At 37.1% G+C, this 18,472-nt stretch overlaps 1 protein-coding gene across 1 annotated transcript in view; it reads right to left on the minus strand.

Moving 5' to 3' along the window:
- Positions 1 to 16,681, minus strand: part of LOC106879692 (growth factor receptor-bound protein 2) — a 105,618-nt gene extending 88,937 nt beyond the window's left edge. The window contains exon 1 of the mRNA XM_014929369.3: positions 15,347 to 16,681. Within this exon, the coding sequence (XP_014784855.1) occupies positions 15,347 to 15,424 (78 nt within the window). The 5' untranslated portion in view covers positions 15,425 to 16,681. The remainder of the gene's footprint in view (positions 1 to 15,346) is intronic.
- Between the last annotated feature and the right edge of the window lie 1,791 nt (positions 16,682 to 18,472).

Below are 18,472 nucleotides of genomic sequence, written 5' to 3' on the forward strand. Positions count from 1 at the left end.
TCAAAGTTACCTTATCCTTCACTGACAAAGTTCAAAAGGAGCTAGAAGCTGCTGATCTGGATCCAACATCAGCAACTAAATGCAAAATGCATGTACAGGGTCCTAATACCATCACATGATATAACTTCATGCAAAATGTCCAAGAAATAATGAAAACTCCAGGAAGTCATTGCAAAGGACTTCAAGGTTTCAGAATGCACCATCAGAAGAGTTGTGCACAAATAAGTTAAAACACCAAGAGGCTTGAATGCTTTGATTTTTCTCCTATTAGAAAAACTTTAATTGAAACCAGAGGAAAGACAGATGGTTATGCAGAGACTCAAATGAGGTTCCAACAGTCATGCATACTAAGTTCCCAGCAATTGCTATGGTTCTGGGAGTCATGCCTCCACACTTTTTTCACAAAAGTGTTAGAGAAAGTTGTGATGCCCTATATAGACAGAATATGCAATGGAAGACCATATGTTTTCCAACAAGATTCTGCTCTGTCTCACAAGGTCAGGACAACTCAAGCATGGATGCATGCCAATCTCCATGATCAATTTCTCCAAGACACATGACCTTCTAGCTCACCAGAGCTCGATCCACTGGACTATTACATGAGGCATAGTCAAGAGAAAGGTCAATCAACACTCCCATAACACCATACAATCTCGGAAATTCCCTATAACCAGTACTATGTCAAAATTGATAAAAATCATCAGATTTGGGCATGTCAATGCTTCCAACCCCATATTGAAGCAGCCATTAATGCTAACAGTAGATTCAATGAATATGTAAGATAAAAGGATTCTTGTGATTATTTGTACTAATTTGTTTACAAATACAGATTTTCTTTGATGAGCTATGTCTTCTAAATTCATAAAAATGACCTCAAAGAACTGATGCACTGTACATAAAAACCACACAACTTTATATATGTACACACACACACAGTTTCATATCTGCTGTATAAAAATCAATCTCGATTAGAAATTCCACTCACAAACTTTTATTTGCTTAATCAACTGAACTACCACATTTATTGATTTAATGTAAGTGGCTGAATATCCCAGTTACATGTACCTCGAAAGTAACTCTCAGATGAAAACAACATGGCACAATGTGACAAGGCAGAACCTAAAAATTCCAGATACAATCCATCTGACAGGCTTCAACACCATTTCTGTCTACCCAGTTTCATTCATGGTTTTGGGTCGACCTAAGGCAATAAAAAAATGACATGCCCAAGAAGTTGCACAGTGGGACTGAGCACAGTTACTCTTGATTGAAAAGTGAATTTCTTAAGCATTCAGCCATATTGCACATTTAGTAAGGAGCATAACCATATGGCTTGAAAGGAAACCAGGCAACAGGTATACTTGGTTAAAACAGAGGCAACAAGGAAGAGATTTACATGTGTCCAGCAATGTAAAGGTCTAGAGGTGTGGAAGCACTATTGTGAGAGGTTGCTGAATGTAGAGAATGTATAGGCTAGAGGGGTTACTTCATGTAGATTCTAGTTGACAACAGCATGATAGATATAGCAATCAAGGACATGAAGAAGGGGAAAGCAGGGATAGTTGCAGAGGAGTTCAAAATATCTATTGAATGATTACCACCCAAATAGTCTGAGTTATAGAAAGAAGTGTCATACCCAACGACTGGCATTGCTGTATTGCTGTAAACTGCTACAAAAGCAAAGGAGATACCTTAGAGTAACTATAAAGGAATCAAACTAATGGATCAGGTTATGAAGAGAATCATAGCACAATTGATCTGCAATAGAGTAGACCTGGATGATATGTAGTTTGACAGTCCCAGGAGGATCGACCACAGATAGAATCTTCCTAATGAGGAAACTACAGGAGAATAAACTACTATTTCTATCCTTCATTGATTTGGAGAATGCATTTGACAGAGGACCACACGCAGTGATTTAGTGGTCCCTGAGGAAACTAGACACAGATGAATGGTTTATAAGGGCTGTACAAGCTAGGTATACAGATGCAGTGAGTAAAGTGAAAGCTGGCAATGATTTCAGTGACAAATTTAGCACGAAAGTAAGAGTTCATTAATGTCCAGTCCTCCGTCCTCTTCTATTCCTCATAGTCCTGCAGGCCATCACAGAGGAGTTTTAAGACAGGTTTTCCATGAGAACTCTTAATACTAATGATTTAGCTCATCATAGCTGAATCTATAAGAGAATGAGAGGAAATTCTAGGCATGGAAACTTAACCTAGAATCGAGAGGTCTTAAGGTAAACCCAGCAAAGAGAAAAGTTTAAGTAAATAACAGGACCCTAGTATCTTCAGGGAAATGGCCTTGTTCAATATGTAGAAAAGGAGTTGGTATAAACTCCATACAGTGTACCTAATGGAAGCTTTGGATATACAGAAAGTGTAGTGGAATCGTAGGTAGACTATCAAAGAATGTAAGCTGTGTGATAGATACACTGAAGTGGTGTGTTCTATGAACACACAAGAAATATTTTGTCTTAACTCAGATGGCTCACTAGAAGTAGTTGATAGCTTTGGTTACCTAGATGTAATTAGCAAAGGAGGTGGTTGCTCTGAAAGTATAGTAGCCAGAGTAAAAACTTTCCATTAGAGTGACTGGCAGACTGTATAATGCTTGTGTTAGAACTGCAATGTTGCATGAAAGTGAAACATGGGCCTTGAATGCAGAGGATTTGAGAAAACTGGAAAGAAATGAAGCAAGCATGCTCTGATGGATGTGCAGTATAAGTATTGCATAAGTGACTGTAAATGTGCTGAGAGAAAAACTGGGCATAAGAGGAATCAGATATGTGCGTGTGTGCAAGAAAAAAGATGACGCTAGTATGGACATGTGATGCATATGGATGAGGATAGCTGTATACAGAAGTGCTGATCACTTAATGTGGATGGAGCTTGATGAAGAGGGAGACCTAGGAAAACATGAAACAAAGTGTGGTGAGCCGATTTCAGGACATTGAACCTCATAGAGACAATTACAAAAGACTGGGACGAATGATGTACCTTGAAGGTCTATCCTGACGTCTCATCACCAGTATTTTATCTCTTTCCAGCCCCACCTTATCACTACCAATCCTCCCTTCTAAAGTTTAAGTAGTCATGCAGTTCCTCTACAGCGAGAAACCAGTTCTGCTCTGGCGCTTTCTCTCACACTTTTACCCCTCATCTCCAAACATAAAGCTAACCATCAGGGTTTGTAGTCTTGCAAGCTGCATGGCAACATCACTAGGGCAGTTGTCACAGAAAAAAAAAAAACACCCAATACATACTGTAAAGTGGTTAGGGTTAGGATTGGCATCCAGATGTAATAACTATGCTAGAACAGACACTGGAACACAATGCAGTTGCTGGGCCAATCAGATCCTTCTCCATCCATCCAACCATCCCAACATGGAATATGGACATTAAATGATGATTGTATATATACAGGGTGCAGACAGCATTCATTCGCAATTTTCAACTGCTTATTTGATAAGCTTCATAAAATCTTTTCCTTCTTAAAAACAATAACCATTTCGAGTTATTTTTTTGCAGAATAATAGACTATGGAAAATTGTGAACCTTCCAATTTGTGGAAGAGGCATGAAGTCCCCTTTGGAATCCACACCAGAAGGAAAAACAAGATTTCAGACCTCCTAAATGTCAGCAGAATGATAGTGGGAAAGGTCAGAAAGGAGCTGGAAGATTTAAGGTTTGACTACAAAACAACAGCAGAGAGAAAAACCCATGGTCAATGATCTGATGCCATCAGATTGCTGGAATTTGTCACTGAAATCCAGATCATCAACAATGATCCCAGCTAGTTGATGCATGTCATTGCATGGGAGAAAGGTGTGGATGGAAAGCTCATCAGACTGGTCTACTTTTTATACAAGGTAAGGAAGGGACAATTTCAGTCCAAGGCAATGTAGCAAAAGCAACTCATCTGCAGGAACCAGACATATGGATATTCTTCTCTGATGAGAAGAATTTCACCCAAAACCAAAAGATCAATCCTCATAACAACAGGTGGCTCACTGTCTCACTGAAGGACATACCCAGAGTCATACAGATGAAAGTTCCAGCGACAATCATGGTCTTCGGTGTCATCAGCAGTGAAAGTGATGTCATGCCACCCCACTTCTTGCCTGAGAGCCTCAGGCTGGACGGCTACATCTATGTTCTGAGTGAGGTGGTGAAGCCCTGGATTGATCAGGTAGCTGCAAAGAGGTTGTACATGTGGCAACAAGATTCTGTGCCCTGCCACACCGGCTGAAAGACCCAGGTTTGGCTGTCAGAGAATTTCTTCAATCACACAGCACATGACATTTGACCTCCCAACTTGCCTGACTAAACCCCACCCCCAACATTTTTGTGTGGGGCGAGGATGGAATGAGAAACCAACAAATCTAGCTACAATGCAAAGGATAAGCTGAGTGCTAGTATTACCAGGGCCCAGGGCCTAAAACAGGAGATAGTGACAAAGGCCTGTGGCCAGTTCTGAAGTCATCTGGAGGCTGTCATCAAGGCCAAAGCAGGTTCATTGAGTGAGATCAACAGGACATGTCATGAAGATAAACTGACCCAAATTTAATGAATATATCTCAGAAAATAAAAACACTATTTTTCCATGAGACAGCCATCATGCAAACGAATCCTGTCCACACCCTTTATGTGTGTGAGCGTGTATGTGTGTATGATATATATAAAATCAGACAGGCAGTGATAAAAGAGATTTCCCTGGTTATGTAAAATGTGTTCTTTCCTTCTCTCATTATTGTCTGTTCATTGTCACTGTCCTCCCTTGACTTGATTCATATATGTAAATTATTATTGGTTCCAACTCAATTTATTAATCGTCTGATGTCCTCTATTTTCAATCTTCTCAGCCATGGGCACACAAATTCTAGGCCAGATGATACATTGTATCCTTAAGCAAAGTACTCCATCTCATGTTTTCCCAGATGAAATCAGAACCATCCATGTATTGGTGTTGCCCTCCATTCTGCAGCAGTAAACCCTGGATGGTCCATTGTATCAACAGTAACAGATCTAAGGGGAGGTGGGGTTCTATGTAGATATTATATATATAAAGCTGCAAAATTATTACAGAACTATTACTCAGAGTTTCACATTTGCATTCATAGAATAGTTGTGATGAAAACTCACATTATAACTGTCTGACAAACAAGAACATGAAACTGAGTAACAGTTGTGATAATTTTGCAGCTTTAATATAAACTATATTTGAGTACTATATTTTCCACCTTGTTTTGCACTTGTGTGCTCACCTCAGTGTGTATGTGTGCACATATATATACACACACATACATAAATGTATATAAGTAAACTTATGTGGTAGGCATACAAACATCTCAATTTTACCAATTTCTCTGTAAATTGGAATAAAAATTGTGAAAAGTTTTAATCAATTTTTAACTCTTATTGGGGTCTCATCTGGTGTCTACATCACTTGCCTAATCCCACCTCTGCCATGGCAATACTAATGTCCTCTCAACAATTAGCTGGATAGATGATTTTTTAAATGAAAATACTAAAAATGAACCAGACTGCTCTCAAAAATTAAGTAAAAAAAATGGTAAAATAATCCAGAATCCTTGTCCAGTACCTGATCAATCCCAATGGTAGTCATGGAATGTGAAGGTGGGTATGCGGGCCATGTTTGTAATGCTGTACGTGTGTCATCTGCAGTGGGAACAGAGACAGTTTTCTCTATGAAGGCCTTTTTCAGTCTATCCACTGATATAGTGTCTTTCTGACCATTAAGGTCTATAGAGAAAAATTTATCTGTGCGTGAAAGAAAACGGAAAGGACCTGCATACAGTGCTGTTAACGGAGGGTTAACAACATTGTTGCACACAAAAATATAAGTCCAAGAAGTAAAACTTCCTGCAAGGCAAAGCTATAAATGCAATTGTCAAGTGGGTATGAGGTTTTAAACAGGAGCGTTTAAATTCAAAATTGGTAAAACTAAAAATTGTTGAGGATAAATTAATTATTACTGAATGTTAGTGTTATTTAATTTCTGAACGGTTTTGCTGCCTTTTGTTTATGTAGTTTGATTTCTTTATCCATCAGTTTCTACTAAGATAGAGACATGAGTAAAATTAATAATAGAGCAACAAAAATAAAACTTTGGAAACAGCAATGCCACCATAACTTACATGGAAACCATGAGCGTGCTTTCAAGGGAGATAATTAGAGAACGACTTCAAAGTCAACGTAAGATCGTAAGACTTCATGTAAAGTAAATATAACAAATAATCCAGAATCCTTGTCTGGTACTGGATCAATCCCAAAATCTTATCAGTTCATGCCGGTCATGAAGCCAAACATCCCTGAAAGTTTCATCCGGATCTATCCAGTGGTTCTTGAGATTTCATGTCCATGGACAAACAAGCAAACAAGCACGACTGAAAACACCTCCACCTTCACTAAGGTGGAAGTAAAAATGTCAAACATGTGGTTGTGGGGTAAGAAGCTTGCTTCCCAGCCACATGGTTCAGGGTTCAACCCCACTGCATGGACAGATGTCATCTATTATAGCCATGGGCCAACCAAAGCCTTGAGTAGATTTGGTAGATGGAAACTGAAAGAAGCCTGTCATATATATATATATATATATATATATATATATATATATATATATATATATATATGTACATATCTATGCGTGTCTTTGTGTCTGTCTACCACCACTACTTGACAACCAGTGTTGCTGTGTTTATGTACCATAACTTAACAGTTCAGCAAAAGAGACTGATAGAATAAGTACCAGATTTTTAAAAAAAAGTTCTGGGGTCAATTTGGGCAATGCTCCAGTATGGTTGCAGCTAAATGACTGAAACAAATAAAAGATAAAAGAGAGCTACCTTTAATTTGGTTTTCATACCTATCTTCACCTAAAGTCATGAATATTGGGTAATGGCAGAAACAGTACGATCGCAATTCCTCTAAAGGCTCTCTTGAATAAGATTACTTGACCGGGTGAATAGCTCAGAGATCAGGGAGCCTATGGGTTGAGCCACTACTCCAGTACTACAGACATGTAATTAGAATCTTGCAGAAAAGAACTGCAAGACAGATTCTTCAAGTTGAGCCAACAGGCCAGGAGACAGAAGAGCAGAACGAGATAGTTAGGTAATATCCATAGTCTCAGTTGGTCATGCTTGGAAATCCAACCAGAAAGCATAATGACAATTGCTTCTGATAGAAGCTTATGGAGCAGATGCCTGGACGGAAATTTATATATATATATATATATATATATATATATTATACATCATCATCATAAATTTAACGTTCGTTGTCCATGCTGGCATGGGCTGAACAGTTTAACTAAAACTGGTAAGCTGGAGAGGCTCCAGTCTGATTTTACATGGTTTCCACAGCTGGACGCCCTTCCTAACACCAACCACTTTACAGAGTGTACTGGCTGCTTTTATGTGACACTGCTCAAGTGCTTTAGACTCTTGTAGGCCAATCCTTTTCACCAGGTGGACTGGCCTTAGCACTTCTGCTATATCTATCTATATATATATATTCAAATATGAATTAGAAGCAGCACTAGTGTTGTAAACATTATCAACCACACATACTCCATGTATACTCTGTGTTTGTTTACTAGTAGGCTGCGAATTAGAATGGTGGGGATGACTCCCTCAAAGTGCCAGATGTTAAAACATCTAAAAGTCATAGACAAGCTAAACAACTCACACCAAATAAATATATAAGAGGATAAGACCATCATTTAACATAACAATCATTTCAAGTAGCCAGCATGGAAAAAACCACAATGCCAGAAATAGCAGGCAAAATGGACTCTAAAACCACATCATTTATCTATATAGCACAAGTAAAAAGATAAATGAACAAAGAAATTAGTATATTGTAATATTGAAATTAGTATAAAGAAATTGGTGTATTTCCACTAATGAAGGCAAAGTACTTTATTACTAAGCCAGAAATTTTCGCTCTGGAGTTAACCATTAATTTTTTTGCTAATTTCTTTGTTCATTTATCTTTTTGCCCGTGCTATATGAATGCATATAGTTTTTAGAGTCACTTTCAACTGCTATTTCCAGCATGGTGGTACCACTTCGGTTCCCTCATTTACATACATACATACATACATATATATATATATAGTCAACATTTGTATGCAAATATAGAGTCAGAAGTGGGGCCCTGACTACAGCTTAATGGAATGGAAGCAGACAAATGTCTGTGCTATATAGCTTGCCTTGAGGTGTTGCAACCACCACCATTCACCTTGAAAGTTGCTGTTCAGAAGCATCATAATACCTCTTCTAACAGTCAACAGCTATAATCTCTCAAGTTTCTATGATGGTTTTATACCCCTTCTTTGAGTGACCCTTGGTAGATTGTCATGCTCCCACTTGTTGCAGAATAGCTGTTATGGCAACCTAAGACTTGTTGATACAGATCACATGGTATCTCCAAATTAATGGATTGAGTCTAGAAGATCACTTTCATACAGTAGAGATGGCCCTGTCTTGGATGATAAGGTTAGAGACACATCCCTGCCAGCAAATTTACAAGATGGATTATAGGGAGCAGTTGTAAAAACTGCTCAAACCATTTGTCTATGATGCAGTGTCCCTGTCTCATACAAAGTACAAGTGTGCCACAACATTGCAGACCTACAGTTTTCTGAAAGAGACAACGTCCCAATGTTGCAGATGTTTCAACAGGATTTCTTTTTCCAGCACTCTTCTGTTGTAGATGGGACTCTTCAGATACTTGAAGCTGTTTTCAGTGTTATGTTCGTTGGAGGTAGACTACAAAAGCACTTTAAGTCTTTCAAAGGTCAATTGTGAAGCCAAATAACTTTGACATAACTGAGAAACTGTCAACAACTCATCAGAATGCTTCTCTCTTTGAGAGTCTCCATTGCTATCCATAAAGACGAAATTTGATGTAGATACTCATATCTAGAATTTTAACAGTCTGCAGTACTTCTTATATGAAGAAGAATTTGAAAAATGCTGGTTTAAGCATAAAGCCCTGGACATGATTGTGTTTGTAGCAGTTGGGCATTCATAGGAGTATATGGACATTTGATCCCATCATCAGGGTAACTGCAAAGAGAGTCATATGAACTGGTTACTGCTTACACAATTGTACTGAATGTCAAACCTCTGCACTTTAATAGAGGACAAAAACCACTTGACTGTGCTCTAATGGAGGATAAAGACCACTCGACTGTATCCTGTATCCTGATAGAGGACAAAGACCACTTGACAACATTGATGTTATTAGCAGCATGAAACTAAAGACCTACCAAAGCTTAACAGGGGAGAGAGATCCCTGGCACAACAAAGTGTTATTCATCTTGACTGCAGCCATTTAATGAAGAATATATCTGTGACCACAGAAACTAGTGATAGAGAGAAACAGTCGGAAACATTAAGAACACAAATACATTTGACCGACTTCTTGCTTGACCCACTGACCAAGTGATTCTTTGTGCTTTATATAACAGATTCCTTGGAACCTGATTTGTTTCACTTTTACTGAGCTCATTTGCTTAACATTTTGCACAAACGAAATATTTTCAGTATAGATGTGAAATAGTTATTCCAAGAGTTACTAAAGGTTTATTTCTGTTCATGATTTCACTGACTCAATCAAGATTGTTCAGTCTTAAAGAAAATCGAACAGATTTTTGTTGTTGATATTTCAACTATTTCCAGATATCATCAGTTGTCATGTAACAGTATATAAAAAAAGCAACATATTCAGATGGCTGTTTTGTTGACGAAGGAAGCATCATGTATCTCTAGCCTTCTCATGAATGACTAAATGATAAAAATGCAATCACATATACAACTTATAGTATACACTGTATAGTACAATTTATACAATACCAAATTTTTGCATCACTGCTAATGACAAATGGATAACAGACTTTGAGACTTCTCCATCAGGTGGTTTAAGGCCTCCCCAAATTTGCTTTAATATTGCATAAGTTTCCATGAAAGAGTTGTATTCTATATATAAAAGTGTGTGTACATACTAACATGTATACACACATATGCATATGTATATCATCATCATCATTGTCATTTAACGTCCGCTTTCCATGCTAGCATGGGTTGGACGATTTGACTGAGGACTGGTGAAACCAGATGGCTACACCAGGCTCCAATCTGATTTGGCAGAGTTTCTACAGCTGGATGCCCTTCCTAACGCCAACCACTCAGAGAGTGTAGTGGGTGCTTTTACGTGCCACCGGCACGAAGGCCAGTCAGGCGGTACTGGCAACGGCCATGCTCAAAATGGTGTATTTTATGTGCCACCTGCACAAGAGCCAGTCCAGGGGCACTGGCAACGATCTCGCTCGAAAGTCCTTACACATGCTGCGGGTACAAGTGCCAGTATATATATATATATACACACACAAAAACACATATATATATATTATATGTACACACATACACTAATACATACTATACATATTCCAGTATGCAGCTTGGTTTTATGTTCAACTGTGATTTATCTCAACATATTTAGATCTTATTATATTATTGTTCTAAATCTAATTTTTTCCCCCTGCTTTTATTGTGTTCACTTAGTACAATAACATTTTCACTATAACTGAAAAATATTCATATATATATATCTATATGTATATATATGGTGATAGCTCCATCTTCACAGATGATTACTCTCTTTCTCTCTCTCTCTGAGTTTCCTCATTATCAATGGCATTTCTGACATTCTATCTATGACCTCTCAGATGACAACTCAGTCCTGCTACAGATCTGCATGGTTTGAAGCATACACAGGTGACAGCTGAAAGTTGTAAGTTATTTGTACTGATTGGATCAGATTGTGAGATAAGATAATGTTGCATGAGTTTCCATGAAAGATTTGTACTCTACATAGGAGTGTGTGTGTGTACACATGCATACATACACACATATGCATGCACACTACACAACCATATGCATATACATATATATGTATGTACACACACATGCCTATATACACAAACTACACACATGTATGCCTATATATATATATATATATATATACACACACATGCATATATACGCACAAATATGCCTGCACACACACACACACATGCGTCCAACCCATGCCAGCATGGACAACGGACGTTAAATGGTGATGACACACACACACACACACACACACTACGGAAGTGTGGTGAGCATGCATAGATGTACACACACACACAACACCAGGTTACGAATAAGACACTACAAATCAGAGATCTCGATAATTCATCTTTAATGTATTTAAATTTGTTTAATATATTCATAAAAATGTGTGTGTGTGTGTGTGTGTGTGTGGCTATGTCAGGGTGACTCCTACAGAGTTATGTATGTCTGACGCCTGGTATCTCCCCGTGATTTGGCTAGATATTTGCAGCAGGATGCTGTTGCATTAAACACCTGCAGGGAAAGTAACGTTGAATAGTGTTTGCCTAGAAACACTTGGCAACTTTCTTTTTCTTGAGCACATCCTGTTGGCAACAGGAGACAACAGAGTAGTTAAGACTTGTCCCGCTCCCAGAATGACACAAATACTAGACTGCCGCAAGTTTGAACACGTGAGACTTGTACTTAGTCGGTGGTTATACATAACAAGCAACGTGGGACTACGTGATCATTCGGGCAAGCAAGAAATAGGAACCAAACTTAAGACGAGATGGTCACGACTGAAATTCTCGATCATCACAAATATACGAGCGGCGATGAGACGAATCTTCCCCCTGGATATTGCACCACTCGACTACTACAACCATTGCACTCAGCCGAAAGCGTTCTCAAGTATCCTGAACCAGAAACAATTACCTCGCCACAGGTCCGAACCCATGCTTTCACATATGTAACTCGGGTACAAACTAGGTTCTCATCACCCTTGCTTCTCGCATACACGCACCCTATATATATATACGTAAACACGTGTGTGTATATATCTACACACACACACGAAGTAAATGGATTTCCACTAGTTTCGAAGATGAGTTTTCTAGTTGTTTCGTGAACTGCCTGTCTCATTCAGTGAATTCCAGTGTAAGTGACTTAGTATTCCACAGACACTTGAGCTTACGTAATAAAGCTGCCCCGTTGAATTACAGGTTACAGACGGTGGGCTTCCGCACTTTACGTGATCCCAATTTCACTCTCAAGTTTGGGACCAACCCGAAGTTACCTTAACAGACACACACTCGAACATCACCAGGTAATGAAATCGAAACATCATAATTGCGAAGCAAAATACTTAACCACCCGGCCACAGCAGCGTCAACACACACACCTCATAAGATCAAGAGAATGTCAACAGGTAAACTACTGAGGACGATGTTTTCGAGGAAAGAAATCCGAAGTGCAACCCGACCATGATGATAATGATAATAATAATATAGCAATAATAACGATGATAATGTTTAAGATGGAAATATTTGCAACACGTCATTTCAGTGACAACACGTTGCTAACAGATATATGTCCACCATTAATAGACATTGTGTGGGGGAGGGAGACAGCGAACACACACACACACACACACATACGTGGTCGTATCAATCGTGGATATACACCACATTATATAACAGCACTTCATATACACATACACACACACACATATATATATATATATATACAGGCACGTAACATCGAGACAGAAATGTTCTGAAAGGAAAGCAACCCAAACATATAAGGTTTAGATATTGCTTTCATAAAGAGTGTATATATATATATATATATATATATATATATATATATATAGTGTGTGTACAATACTGTGTGAGTTGTTTGTCATCTTACATGCGTCATGGATCTCAAGACTTCAACCAAAATCTGTAGCCATAAATGGAACAAAGCAGGGTGTGTGTGTGTATATATACATACATATATATATATATGTATATATATATATATATATATATATATATATAATAGGTAGCTTTATATGTACAGACACATATTACGATAGTGGAAACAATTCTTAACGATCATAGCTTTTTTCACACACATTACACCACATTCAATAACAAGGACCACACACCATACATCAATGGAACTGATTCACATATCAACAAATTGCACTTTATTCTTTCACACAGTGCACACACACACACATTATATATATATATATCCTACCAATAAAACACATCTACATATATCTCATATACCCCGTCGCTGTATCTCTATACATACATTTATATTATACGCAGACGAAAATGATGTGAAAGGAACCAACATGTCTGTCATTGCCACACACACGTCTCTCAAGTCATATATATATATACACACACACACATATATATATAGACAGAGAGAGGTGACAAAAAGTGTGTATGTAGTGAGCAGAACTAACATGTCTGTCTGTCTGTCCCTGCCACCAACGGTTGCTAAAGACAGATTTGATGGCCAGGGACATTCATAGAGATGACGACGCCAACCGTAGACAACCAACCAACACATATTATTTCGTCTCGAGTGTGGATGGATGGATGGATGCGTGTGTGTATGGACATTCACATATAATAATGATAATTATATATATCTACCCAATATATATATATATAATAACGTTAGAGCAATGATACTGTGGGCCTTGCCCTGGATGAAGAATTCGGGGTTTAAGTTCAAATTCATTTGAGTTCTACAACATTTTTTTTTTTTACACTGAGCATATCTGGGTCTTACCGACTGTACATTTCGAATATATATATCCATCCACTATATATGAAGTTAACTATATAACACGTGTGTAATACATACAACCCGCGCGCATATATAGATAGATAGATAAGATAGATAGATAGATAGATAGATAGATAGATAGATAGATAGATAAACTAGTAATTATTTAGGGCTATAATCAATTTGTTTAAAAAAAAAAGAGAAATCAACGAAGGAATGAATCAAATACATTCGCCTCTTGCTATATATGTGTGTGTGTTACATTGTCCAAGTTAAAAGCCCCACTTAAAAGTGTTTACAGAGTTAAGATATTTCTGAACAACTTTGTTAAACCATTGTACCCAAAGTTTCAAAATGGTCGGCTTTAAATACCAACATCTTTGATCAGACATTGGACATGTAAACAACTACACTACGTCCACTATTTAATTTGTGTACGAGCGTGTGTATACATACACACATACACACCCGAATATATACATGTATAATATAAGACATATATACCTACAATTATAAACACACATGTATTTAGATGTATGCGAGAGTATATACTATGTGTGTGTATAAATATATATGTATATATATATATATATATATATACCTACGCATAGTTATACACCCTAACACACAACATACTCTATTATTATTATTATTATTTCGTTCCGAGTTCAAATTTCTTGGAGATCGACGAAATAAGTACCCGTTGAATACTGGGGATCGTTGTAATCAACTTACCCACTGCCCCGAAATTGCTTGCTTTGTGTCAAAATTTGAAACCATTAATATAACTGATATGATGAAAGACAATGTATAACTTTATCATTGTGTGTGTGTGTGTGTGTGTGTATACCGTCTCATAAGAAAACTGTGTAATCATACACACCCTGACGAATTAAGGGTAAATAATGGTTCAATTAAGGGTGGGTGAGTAACAGTGGAGGATTTGAAATCAAAGTTTAATGAAGGCTGGACGTTTATAGAGAGACAAATTTATAATTACAGGTGGAGATGATGTCGGATAGAAAGGTGGGGAGTTTCACAGAGAGGGACATTTAAAGTGGGGAGGTTAAATATAAGTGAGAAAAGGGTAGGATTGAAATAGCTGTGACATGGTTTATAACTATAGAGTGGGGGGTGTCAAAGAAGGGATTTATGAAATCTGTGGAAAGAATCGTATATCAGTGGACAGAGAAGCTGTAAGGGGGAACAATGGGGTCGAAAAAGTGTGGTTGTAGGGAAAAAAATATTATTTAATAAACGTCCGAATAACAAAATAAAAGCAGATTGGAAGCTACAGGGGTAGACAGAAGGGTAGAAAGACAAATGGATACGTAAATAGAAAGATATAGATGAATACAGACATACATAGAGAGATAAATGGGTAAATAGAGGGGTCTGTGTATAGATGCTTAAATAAACTGATATGTAGCTATGAAGATATATGGATACACGGATGGATGGATAGATAGACAAAGTAAGTAAACAGGTAAAAAGATGGGAAAATAATTAAATAAATAATCAATTAAATTAAACACGAACATACAAAAATGAACATAAAAAACATTTCAAAATGTAAGGTGCTCGTTTGTTATTTTCTGTCATGGTGAGTGTAATGATTTTTTTCTTGTCTGGTTGGTTTTTTTTATTTACCTTGAGAATGCTTCCTTTTAAAAAACTTAATTCATCGCTGGCTGTAGCTTTAAAGTCATATTTCGCTACCGCCTCCATCTTGTTGTCGTCTCTCCACTGGCCTCACTGCTCCTCTCACTCACGCCCTCTCTATCTTATCCTTCTCTATCACTATTTCTTCCCCTCTCTCTATCAATTACTCTATCGACACTGCCCTCTCTGCTCCTCTCACTCACACCTCTCTATCTTATCTTTGTCACTCCTTCCCCTCTTTTAATCTGTCTATTTACACTGGCCTGACTGCTTCTATCACTCCTTCCCCACTATCTGTCTATCGACACTGGTCTTACTGCGCCTCTCACACCTCTCTACCGTATCTCTATCACTCCTTCCCCTCTCTCAATCTCTGTTTATCGATACTGGCCTCACACTTTCTCGATTGCCTCTTCCCCTCTTTCTATTTATATATCTATCGACACTGGTTGTGTTGCCTCTCTCTCACTTAAAACTCTCCCTGTCTATCGACTGTCCTAACTCTTCCTCTCGCTAACACTCTTGCACTCCTTTAGCAGTGACTCTTCCCTCCCTCTCTCTCTATTTTTATCTCTATCTACTGGTTTAATTAAACCTCATTAGTCCTCTCTATCTATCTTTGTCCACTAGTCTGCCTCTTCCTTTCACTCCACCCTAACCTCTGTCACTTAATGTCTTGTTGCGCCTGCTTTTCTGTCTATCAATTTCTTTTTTATATTACGCTTATCCTCTCACTCCTCCTCTCTTTATATATGTATATATCTTACTGCTCCCCCTCTCTATATATTTCTGTCGCGTCACTAGAAGTCTATTTGTACCCTCTCTCTCTCTCTCTTTCTCTCTCTCTCTCTCTCTATATATATATATCCTTCACTCACACTACATGACACACTCTCTCTCTACACATCTATAATCACACATAATCACCAATTGTCTATTTATAATAAATATATATATAATGTCCCTTCTATACTCTTTTTATCTCGACTATTCTATGCACTCATACACGGCCTGTTCTTGCTGTTAATGCTGTTGTCTTTCCACAGTGGTCAACGTTTTATTGTATATATAATATATATATACACACTTTCCTTGTTTATATAAACCACTACCACAGTCGGAATATAATAATAATTGTAGTGGCGTTAATTGCAGCAGTAAATAGCAACAATAGTGATTAAGTCTTGTTTTGGTAATTTGTCCTTCATAAATCCAGTCTTTTGTTAAATAAAATAAGAATCCTTTAGCTTATATAATTCTTCGAATTGGTAATTATCTCTTTATCCCAGGTTATCCATCATTTTGCAAGAAATTAGCTTCTTCATGGGTCTTTTTTTTTTTTTGCTGTTTAATTTTTTTTATATATAAAATATATATATATATATATATATATATATATATACACACACTTTCAGAAATCACCAGTATATATATATTGTATATGCATGCTGTATGTTGACAAATTTACATAAATGTGTGTGTATGAGATAAATTTACATATCTGTACATTTATACTGTGTATTATATAATATACAAGTCTACATACATGATTGTAAATATTTCATATGAACATATTTACAAACGTGTGTATATATGTTATAGAATTTACAATATGTATTTATATACACTGAATCATATATACACAAATATACAATACGTGTCTTTATGTTATATAGACCGATCCACAGATATGTTAGTGTAGATAGATAGATAGACAGACAGATATGTTAGTGTAGATAGATAGATAGATATTACATAGACAAATTTACATACATGTGTATATATAAGGTGTAAGTTCTAAACACAGAACTATATTACATAAACAATATATATTATGAATGTGTGTGTATATATATATATATATATATACAATTTTGTGTTTAGGTGGTAGATTTTGTTTTTTGTTTCCCCAGAATAAATCCTTGTTTGTTTGGGTTTTTTTTTTTTTTTACATATATCAAAATATGGCAGCAGAGATAGAATAGTATTTCGGCACCAAAACCATTCTTCTTCTTTGGAAATTATCTCCTGTTTCTGTTGATCCTCTCAGATTTCTTCTTGCAGACATATATATATATATATACTCGGTTATACTGTAATGATGATGCCGTTAATGATGGCTGTTTTGATATAAGTTTATATGTTGTGATGAAATAAATCCACGGGGTACCTGCCAATATTAGGAAGAAGACTTGGCCAAAATCGGGTATATATAAAAGACCACTATCACCGCCTCCACCCTGGCTGTCAAGTGGTAAAAGTTGCTATTATGACTGTTATTGTTGTGTTATTATTATTAATGTAGTTGTGATTGCAGTCGTTGTTGTTGTTATTAATATAGCAGTTATTACTGTTGTTGTTAATGTGTTAAAGTCAATTAAATTACTATTGGAGTACTACACTTTACTCCTACTCTGTTTCGCTGCCAACTTCACTCTGTTACAACACAACGTTTAATTTTCTCTCTCGCTCTCTCTTTCTCTCTCCCGCCTCCTTGTTACTCTTTCTTTCTCACACACACACACACACACACGTTCTCCCCTTCCTGCCTTCTCTGTTTCTTTCTTCCTCCTCTTTCTTTCTTTCTCAGGTGAAAATCTCTCCCTTTCTGTGTTTTCCCTTCCTTCTTCCAACACTTTTTCTACTTCCTCTGATTCTCTCTATCAGTCTATGGATTTACTACTGTCTCTTCAATCTATCTCTATTACCTTTTCTCCTTTCTTTTCCTCTCTCATTACTAATATACATTTCATTCTCTCCCCCTTACACGATACACACACATCTCTATCTATCTATCTCTCTTTCTCTCATTCACTCACACAAACACAAACACACACACATCCCAGCAAACCTATGATTAAAGGCCAACTAATCCAGAAGTTTCTGCTAAAAAATGAAAACGAAATTATTTCTCAGTTTCTTTCCATTTGCTTTCCGTCCACCGCCGTCTTACCTTCCTGCTCCTCCTTTATTCCTTATCTTGTTCCACTTTTTTCTCTTTTTACTATCAACATTTCCAGCTGTCAGCATGTCTCTACACTTTTGTAGAGGATGATGATGATAATAGCTTATAATAATAATAATATTAGCACAACTGATCAATAATTGTGAGGA

The sequence above is a fragment of the Octopus bimaculoides genome, chromosome 21 (genome assembly GCF_046866305.1).
Source record: "Octopus bimaculoides isolate indiv1 chromosome 21, ASM4686630v1, whole genome shotgun sequence".
Classification (NCBI taxonomy): domain Eukaryota; kingdom Metazoa; phylum Mollusca; class Cephalopoda; order Octopoda; family Octopodidae; genus Octopus; species Octopus bimaculoides.